The sequence below is a fragment of the Bidens hawaiensis genome, unplaced genomic scaffold, assembly GCF_021521415.1.
Source record: "Bidens hawaiensis isolate Kalapana, Puna unplaced genomic scaffold, B.hawaiensis_p1.1 tig00001685_1, whole genome shotgun sequence".
Lineage (NCBI taxonomy): Eukaryota > Viridiplantae > Streptophyta > Magnoliopsida > Asterales > Asteraceae > Bidens > Bidens hawaiensis.
The window spans coordinates 2,823,912-2,834,099 of NW_027491095.1; the positions used below are offsets into that span (position 1 = coordinate 2,823,912).

The 10,188-nt window shown below is 32.0% G+C and overlaps 2 protein-coding genes across 2 annotated transcripts; both read right to left on the reverse strand.

Moving 5' to 3' along the window:
* Nucleotides 1-68: 68 nt before the first annotated feature.
* LOC143592302 (uncharacterized) lies at nt 69-3,990 on the reverse strand. The gene is made up of 11 exons (XM_077072251.1): nt 3,925-3,990; nt 3,572-3,764; nt 3,323-3,422; nt 3,094-3,243; nt 2,931-2,978; nt 2,697-2,832; nt 2,439-2,614; nt 1,043-1,163; nt 594-773; nt 421-525; nt 69-305 (listed from the first exon to the last, which is right to left on the reverse strand). The coding sequence occupies exons 1-11, from the start codon at nt 3,988-3,990 to the stop codon at nt 69-71; spliced, it is 1,512 nt and encodes a 503-aa protein (XP_076928366.1).
* A 3,130-nt stretch (nt 3,991-7,120) lies between these two features.
* Nucleotides 7,121-8,846, reverse strand: LOC143591514 (uncharacterized). The gene is made up of 5 exons (XM_077071703.1): nt 8,326-8,846; nt 8,160-8,236; nt 8,046-8,082; nt 7,835-7,940; nt 7,121-7,743 (listed from the first exon to the last, which is right to left on the reverse strand). Exons 1-5 carry the CDS (start codon nt 8,594-8,596, stop codon nt 7,266-7,268), a joined length of 969 nt encoding a protein of 322 aa, XP_076927818.1. The 5' UTR covers nt 8,597-8,846; the 3' UTR covers nt 7,121-7,265.
* Between the last annotated feature and the right edge of the window lie 1,342 nt (nt 8,847-10,188).

A 10,188-nucleotide genomic window follows, 5' to 3' on the forward strand; every position in this document is an offset into this window, starting at 1 on the left:
TCATTAAAAGTGAAACATAAAAAAGCTCAAACAGAATTGCAAAATATTCTTCAGAAATCCACGGAGTACTAAATGTTGGGCATCACAAGGGTAACAACTTCATCACCATTGGTAGTTTTTTTAGCTTCTTCACCACTCTTTGATTTGGTTGAAGACATGCCCGTCTCGGCCTCAATCTCATAAGCTTCATCCAACTTCCGTTTGAGCTTTAAATCAATGACAGGAGAACAGTCAACCTTTTCGTCAAATGAGGAAACACGATCATCAATAGGAATCACATGTTCAGACGAAGGAGTACATAAAGCCTACAAATACATCAAAGAAACATCTTTTAAGTTTACGTAGTATATGTAATAATATAATAACATTCATTAGATCAAACGAATATAATTTAGAGTAAAAATGAAGACCAATTCAAACCTTTTCGTTGGGTGTCTCGGTAGACTTGAGGCCAGAGAGTGAACCAACTGTTAAAGATGGTTGTTCGCTTGGCTGACCACCAATCGTGTCAATAACAAAACACAACTAAAAACATATAAAACATATGTATGTAACGTTTAATATATTGAAAGACAAATAAACAATAATCATACCTCACCAGCTGCAAGCTTCATCTCAAGCTCATTAATAACATCGTGGTCATCAGTTAGCTTCGAGACACCAAACACATCATATGAGTTCTTAATGTTGTAGTTAGTAACATCAATAACGAAAGCAAATTTCTTTTCCAAGATAACGTTCATTTCCTCAGGTAAAAATTGCATCACATCAAACTACATTTATAATAATAAAAAATGAGTGTATAGGAATAAGTAATAACTTTAAAGGACAAGCTTTAGTATATACAAATATGTAATTTTAGGAAATACTAATTATAAACACCTATATTTATTTGTAAAAGATATATGTTTTAATAGGAAACAAAAAAAACAAATTCTTATAATAAATACACGGACAAAAAATTGATAACTAAAATATACACGGGGAAAAACATATACTATAAAGTATTCAATTTTATAATTATAGAAGTTCAATATGTTACCTCAACATCACCAATAACAACTTCTTCCGCCGTCTTATTGAACAACTGCTTCGCATCACGGTCAAACAAAGTCAGAGAAACAACACTGGCCGTATCTTGAACACGTACCGGAATACGGAACCTGACCAAATCAACATGTTGTTGATGGCCGGTTAATTTGTATATGTTTTAGTTCGTTTATTGTTTAGTTTTAACTGTTTATTCTAGAACTTTCGATACTTCATATGTGTATTACTGGATTTCAGGTCACAGATGTTAAAGTGCTCAATATGGACATGCTGTAGCATGGAATGAAGACCCGGGATGTGCAGCACGCGAAACGAGAAGTTTAATGATAATTGTTGGTGAGGAGACCCATCGCGATACGCGATGGGATCCCTTGAAGACCCATAGCGTATCGCTATGGGGGTTAAAAATAACTTTGACTTTCTGGTCCATCGCGATACGCGATGGACCATTGAAGACCCCATCGCGTATCGCGATGGGTGGTGCAGACAGGTTTTTTGTTTATAACTTCTTTTTCATCAACAAGAAACCCTAACTCGGTTTTTACGAAGAAAAGGCAATTTGCAACAGTCTTAGAGGTGATTTCCAGTATCCTAGCTCGTGTCAAGACCTCCCGCATGATCCCTATCATCCGTATCGAAGATTTGATGATGTCTAGGCTCGGCTAATCTCCTAGAATCGCACCCGGGATGTATAGTTTGAAACCATTTACAGTTTCTCTCATGTGATTAAGAATACTTATGTTTTGTTATTGATGATTGATATATGATTATTGATATTTAGTATTTCTGTGTGTTCGGTCGGTTTAGGTTTATGTTGGTCTGAACGATCTGTTACCAGTTGCTAGATAATTAGTCATATAACTGTTTGGTTAGATTGAATACGATAAAACGTACAATTACCCTTAACTGAGTCACACTGGCAATGACTGTTTGATAACCAGTGCCGAGTGTAAAGTAATTGTTGACGTCTAAGGTTTTGTCTGGTTGACCAGTTTTCAGTTAATCGTTGATAATCAATCTGTTAGGTTGCATGAGATACTGTTTGGTTGCTTATTTGAATTCCCGGGTGTGATTTGCTTTGTTAATTGTTTACAACTCGCTTGTTCGGTCGTTGCTTGGTTCTATAAACTCACTTTAATTGCTTGTGTGATCAGCACTAAAACCATTCACTTCATAATATTAAGTCTGTACACGAATTGCATTGACCACATACTCCTTGTGATACGATACCCTACTTGCTCTAACTATTTAGAATAATTAGGTTTTTGATTGACTCAAACGACGGACGGTCATCAGTTGTCAATACTTAATTGGGAAATATACATAAAACAAACCATTAAGTATTTACTCAAACATGGTACCGTATTAGAAATTAAATTTTAAATTACCTTGGTCCAGCGGTTACCCCTTGAGAATTACAATCTGTAATCTTGCATTCATAGACCTTAACACCATCAACAAATGAGGAAGAAACCTTACGCCCACACCGTTTGCAACCAACATAATACCATTCTTTGTTGCTTACAATTGCTTTCATAGTACCAAGTATAATTACGCTTTTGGCCTAAAAATACATACAACAAATACACTTAACATGATTTCATAAGTAGATAATATAAAATAATGTAGGAAATACTCATACTCACCTTGATAATTGTACAAAGATCACTTATTGAATAGAACGGTTCCATCTTCAGAAACTCATATTTGACAGTCAACAACATCGCAGAACCGACTGGTTTTTTGACTTCCACGTCCACTTGACCAGAAACTTCCAACAACCTTATGTTTACAACAAAAGGTAGTCAAAAGATGATCTAAAAAGTCAAGGAAATAACACGAGTGATATAATTTTTATATATAATGTAGTAAAAATATACCTTCTCTTGTATTCCACAACCTCATATAAGTAATCATTAATTAGTAACCTAGTGACACAGTTACCATAAGAGTTTTTGACATAAACATTCTCTGAAAATAAACATTAAAATGTATTAGTTTATATTCAAAATTTCAAAAAACAATATTAAAACAATAGTAAACGCTTTAAGGTTTTGAATAATATCTCCATAGTATTTGACTCTTGTGAACTGGAGAACAATAATAAGATATTCCTCATTAGGGTTTTCGGCAACATATTTGGTAAGCTTCTTAAGGTAGTCATCCCACAAAGTAAGATAGATAGTATTACCACTGCATCAAAAAGTATTAAATTAACACAACTACACATATGTATATCGTAAAAATATAAATATATATATAATAATTATACCCCAAATCAGAAAACTCCATTGTTCTTCGGTTTTGATGTTGAGCTTCCCTTAAAAAGGAGTTCTTGTTATTAAAAAATCTGGTAACATGTCCGATGACATCTACAAATAAAATATATCAGTAATTATACATATCATGAGGGTTATTTATGTGGTAAATAAGAAATACAAATAACCTATAGTTCCGTTTTGTGAAAAGTTTTTGGCTTTTATGTCATTAAATTTAACAAATTTCAGCCCATACAAGTGACCTTCAAATTCGTAGGAATTTGAGAGATGTGTCTTGGCTATGAAACAAAGTTTGTGTGGGCAGTCTATGTATTTGTAAGAAGACATATTTGCACCGAGTGAGGCCTTCCGAACAATCAAAGATTTATTCTTCGCAAGCCAAACATCATGTTTAGGAATACACGCCTTCCTTACATAGGCTTGCATTCTGTTGCCCTGCAAATTATTATTAAGATTAGTAAAAAGTTGTATGAATAATATAGTAAATTAATGAATGTATTAACAATACCATTTCGTCTTGAACAATCATTTCGATGGACCAATCTTGCCTGGGTTTTGAGTTGTCCTTCAGCCGCTAAAGTCTCAAAATACGCACCTTTAGGATACACTCACTGTTTTGAACATCAAGTTGGTTCAACATGGTGATACTGGTTGGCTCCATATTGCTAGTGGTGAAAAATTTTAAAAAACAAGCATATCATTTACGAACAGTAAAAAATTTAACCAATAAAATTAATAAGAAAATGGAAGATATAAAAACGACAAAAAGTGAAAACCTTCGCACAAAGGTAATCATTTTTAATAAAGAGGTTCTGATGGTGTAAGGATTAAGCTATCAAATGTACGTATTTATACCAAATGAATTAGGGTAGACAAAATTATAGAAGGAATGTAGTAAGGTAATTGATTGCAAACATAAATTTAGTAAATTTGAATATTTTGAAAATAAATTATGGTAAGAACGATTACAAAGGATTCCGTAATGAATGTATTTTCAAATTTTGAAATTTATATTATTCAACAATTCAACAATTCCACTAAAGTCTTAATTTATCTTTTCGTATAATTAGATTAGTATATTAGATTAGTATAAATATATATATTAGATTAGTATAAATGTCATATTATTTAATTTAAATGTTGACTATAATCTCATGTAAAAATATAAGTTACTAATTATATTATTTATAATAATATAATTAATTATCAATTATAACACCATATATTTTTAATGTAAATCATATAAGGTTTGAAAATAAAAGTTAATAATTTTGTTATATATATGTAAGTAAATTGTGAATTATATTATTGTAATTATAAGTAAATCGTAATTATAAGTCATGGGTCAATGGGTCAAGAATGGATTTGTAACTCAAGTGTTATTCTTAAACAATAATAAGACAATGAATTTTGGTTATAATGGTTAAAACTTAATGACCGAAATTAAGTAAATGGGTCAATGGGTCAATGGGTGAACATCCATAATTATAGTAACACTAAATTATTGTTAATTAATTCAAATTTACATTCAAATTGACACCATAAGTTATACAATCATTAATTCAAATTTACAAATTAATTACATTCAAAGAATATACAAAAATTTATTTCAATTTACAATTTCCGTAATTAAACCATTCCTTAATCAAATCGGTCATCATTTTCTAAATTTAACATGAATGGTACAAACATTTACAACTTTATGAATTTGATAAATTTAAATTAAAATAAATATAATATTTTAACAAAAATTCAAAATTTAATATCGGTAATCTCTATATACTATATATATTCACTCTATACGTAATCTCTATATTAAATCCGTAATCCTTTCTATTGATGAAATATCAAATAATAATCTAGATTATATATTATATACTATCTAAGAAAATAATAAAGGTGGTGAATAAAATCAACCAAAAACAATAAAATATTCAAAATGATATTTTGAATATTTGGTTTTTGGAAACTATAGCTACGATTTTAAATATTCAAAATGAAATGTATTTAGAAATGTCACTTAATAGAAATATCTAGAAATGTTCCTATATAAATGACAATTTTAAATATTTAAAATGAAAATGAAAGATAAGACTTTAATAGCATTGATGAATCTAATTTTATTATATTTTTGATTAATTTAATTAAGATGAAAATTGGAGAAGGCTAAGATATAAATGGAAAGTATGAGAATCAACCAATAGGAAGGGGGATTTTGACATAAAGCTTATTGCTTTAATAGTATAGTTAGATGTCAACTAGATATGTATATTCCATAAATTGCAGTAAAAAAAAAGAAAATATATTTGAATTCCATAAAACAATTAGCGACTATTAAGTGTCACAATCATACGGAATGATTGTTTATTTTAATCACAGTTAACCGACTCGTTATAACCGTTAAAACCGATTAACCAAAACTGTCATGACGAATCGGTTATGGTTATCTATTAACCGTTATATCAGTTATGGTTATGAGTTTGATCAAAAATCGTTCCAAACCGACCTACGCATACCCCTATTTATCAGCTATGTGCCTTATTTAACAATGAAAAATGGAAAATTATGGAGTTAAGGTCAAATGATAAACCATGTAACATTTGGAAAGGTGCCTGATATATATTGAAACTTGGCAACAACATAAAAGGACAAAAAAAAGTTTGTAATTTGTTCATAAATATTTGAGGTAACAATTTACATCTAAATTTTGACATAAATATGAAAACCCCTAAACTTCACTTTTAAAAGTATTAAGAAACTATCTATACACCTTTCAAGTGTTGTTTAAAATTTGCGAGAACTCACTTTTACATGTCTAAGTTTTGTTAATGTTGGATTTCGGTCTACTTGCATGGTTATTTTCTATGATTTAGGTTTGGTAGCGTGTCTGAGTTAATAAGAGCTAGGTAGATTATGTTTGGTTTTAAAAAAAGACACTTTTCAATAGTTTATAAATTCTTTAAATTGTTAAGTTTCACATGCATAAATGACACACTTAATATATTAGTTAGATTTCTTAATGATTTAACACAAGATTCCAAACAATACTATTAAAAGTAGTTTTTTTTCTTATTAATTCATATACACTTATAATTCAAGTGTCAAGTGTTCATATTCAAGTATTAGATTTTTTTTTTCCAGAAGTGGATCGGACATCTTGGTCAAAGACGGAAACATACATATAATCGGTCTGGTTGAGTTATTTTAACTAGCCTGTTACCGACCATATCAGTATATAAAGCATTACGGATACATACATTCATAGAAAAAAATATGAAAATTAAATGAAATTAAAAATAAGTGGGCATTGAAGTATGTACTAGTTTGTATGTACCAAGATTAACCGTATATACATAGGGAGACCCAATTGATTTGTATGTCTTTGTAAACAACAAGAACAAGTAAAGACAATATATGTTCACCTTAATCTTAGGGGAGTGTGATATATCATGGATCCATGTTTATGCATGGAGCATGTAGAATGTTTGCCCTTCTTAGTTATAATAAAACATTAAATGGTTTCATTTTCAACATTTCTCCTTCCATCACTGGCAACCACAATGGTTGAAAAACAATATTTTTCTATCATTTTAATGAAAGTTTCTATGTTTAGGTAGATGTTATATGACAGGTAGATGTTATATGACGAATGACACGGTCTACACGTCATATAACACAATATACACGTAACGTAATATCTAGCTAAACAATGGTAAGAAAGTAGAAACTTAAACTATGGAGTTTAAGAAATTAAAAGATAGATACTCAACAATGTTTCATACAAACATCAAGAAATAGGATGAGTTCATGAACTCGGTACGAACTAATACAGTAATAAGTAATAAGTGCTTGTAAATAACATAATTATCATCAAATCGACACTAAAAACATTAAATATAAGCGAGTACCAACAACATCTCACTAGAATTCTCGAATTCATATAGTCAGATCTAGAGTACTCGCCCATCTTGGATTCTTTGCTATTTCACCATCTTCAAACCAGCTACAATGTCTTTTCTTCTTTGTGGAAGATGGGAATAAAGAAAGAGACAAAGAGCTATCTATTTCTTCATCTTCATCTTCTAGTGATCTTACATTCATACTTAATGATAGATTCAAATCAACACCATTCTCTACTGTTTTTCTCTTCTTTGTCTTAATCAAGTTGTGATCAAATCTTTGACTGTTCATGAGTTGATAGTTGTTTAAGGCTTGTTTGATTACCCATGGTTGCATCAAGCTTGGTTTATCTTCTAACTCATGATGGGCAATCTTGTAACTTTGTTCCTCCATAGACGAGTTCAAAATCTTGCTAGTACAGTAATTATAAGATCCATAATTACCATTGATCAACCCATGATCTTTCATTCTAGTATTCATGTTGTTTCTCGATATCAAGCTTGCCCTGTAATTACTACATCAACAATGAGAATGAATCGTGTTAATTAAATTAAAAAAATAAAGATTTAACCGAGTAATTTAAGAAAGAAAAATGGAAAGTGTACCTTGAATTTGGCCTATATGATCTTGGATTGAACATAGGATGTTGCCATAAAGCGTGAGCATGGTGATTGTTTCTCATAGCCGCATTGCAGTCTCCCTCATTTATTACTAAAAATAGAAAGTAAAAGAATTATTAATCATTACAAATCAAGAAACCAAGTCCAAGAATCTTGAAAACCCTAATCTAAATATAGCAAGAGTATATATATATACCTTGACCTTGATCATCTATCCTCTTGCTTCTATACATCTATATTTGTAAGAAAAAAAAATTAGTATGTCAAGAATATTGATCAAATTACAAGAAAATGATTTTTGTATTTTTACCTGTAGATGGCTTTTCACATGAGCAATATTCAAACCCTTTATGTTCATAAGTTGTAATATCAGTTTTGGAGTTGCTCCTACACAAATTAACACAAACACAAAGTAAGATCATTTACAAAGTCAAAACACACAATTTCAAGAAACGATTAACTAACGAATTAATTACTTTCTTGACCACCCAGTCGGTCCACGGCTCGAACAAACATGTGATGAAGCTCCGGAGTCCATCTCAATCTAGGCATCTTGGATCTAACATACTGCCTAACTCCAGTAGATGTCTCCATCTTGATCTCACCCTCTTGTTGATCCACCGAGCTGCGATTCCCCGAGCTCTCACTCGACTTCGTTTTCGTTCCATCGTCATAATCATCTTCAAGTTTCTTGCAACATAAGTGATCATTCAAGTCTAAACCATCACAATCACCATCTTCCATCATCTTTCTTCAGTCTTTCCAAGATTTTAAAATCAGAAATTACTAGTTGATAACTACAATAAGGTGTTCTTGAATTCATCAATGTTTAAAGATTATAAACATGAGAACACAGGTTGCTTTTTCAAATGAGCAAGGTTTGATATGATATTTATTTAGCTTAATTGACCAAAGAAATGTGCATGACTTATAAGACCATGTAAAAGTCTAAGGATGGGACTTGTCTATATGTATGCAAAACAATAAATTATTGAAATATTTTATTCGATCTAGTTGCATGTACATACATATAGAGACATATTATATATACATAAAATAAATGCATGGGCCATAGACATGGCCATAGGACCATATGTCCTACACTCCTACCTATGGGCTATGGCAAAGTTTTTTCTCTCTTTTATATATATATATATTCTTAAGCATGAAGAACGGTAGCAAGGCTAAGTTTTCAAACGTACTGGAATTTTTCCATGAGTTTTAAGTCTTTATATTAATTGATGCCTTTTAATTTTCTGTCGAAAAATGGCTAATTTTAAGAGTCGTACATCCCCTGTCACCATTTTATTTTATTATAAGTTAAACCTATCATATAAGGACACGCGTCCAGACGGTTATGAGGTATCTTCTAAAGGGACAACTGGCCCAATCACTTCCTTACACCCTCCGGCTATAAATACCCTTTCAATCATCATGAGGTATTCATTCACCATCACTGTACTCTCTCAATTTACTTAAGTACTTTATCTCTTCATCGAAACGGTACTTATTCTCACACCGGAGGGTGGTTACGGGAAGACCCCCCACCTTGTCTGTTGGTACATGTATGTCAGTAGTTCATAGTCTAGCATTTGTAATCGAGTTTGTAATGTAATTATGTTTTGTTTATGTTTGTTTTGTAATGCGCGAAGTTGTCAACAAGTTCGCTATGGCGAACTTGTTGAATCAGCGAAGTTATTGACAACTTCGCCTGTGGCGAAGTTGTCGTGTTTATATACTGTTTCAGACGAAACAGTTTGAAGTTGTTCGTTTAGGGTTTTCGTTTCAGTTTTCAGTAACCGAGTTACGTGTCATAGTCTGTAACAGTGACCTCGGGTCACGTGTTTGTTATCTATATAACGTGGTTGGTTTATTGCTTGTGTGTTCGATCTCTACATACTCTACACTCGTATCTACCTACGCAGGGATTCCGCACCTGCGTTGTTAGAGACATCCCGTGTACGATCCGTCCAGGAACCTACAATTGGTATCAGAGCCAATCGGCTCGATTGTGAGGTTCGGGATTTCACGCGGGTGTAGAAAACGTCTCGTTTGACCTATTCGCGGGACGTGTTTTTGTTGGGATTGAGTTTTGCTAGTGCTTGACAGTCATTTTCAAGCCTTTGCATTGATCGGGAGCTGCTGGATTGACGAAAACAGATCTGAACAAACTTCCCTGTTCATCGGGCGAAGTTACCGTTCATCGGGCGAAGTTACCATTCTTCAGGCGAAGTTGCCGTCGCTGGAATTAGGGTTTTTGGCGAAGATATAAGGATTAGCGAAGTTAACTATAACTTCGCTCACTTCATAAGTTCGCCTTAGCGAAGTTATCCGCAACT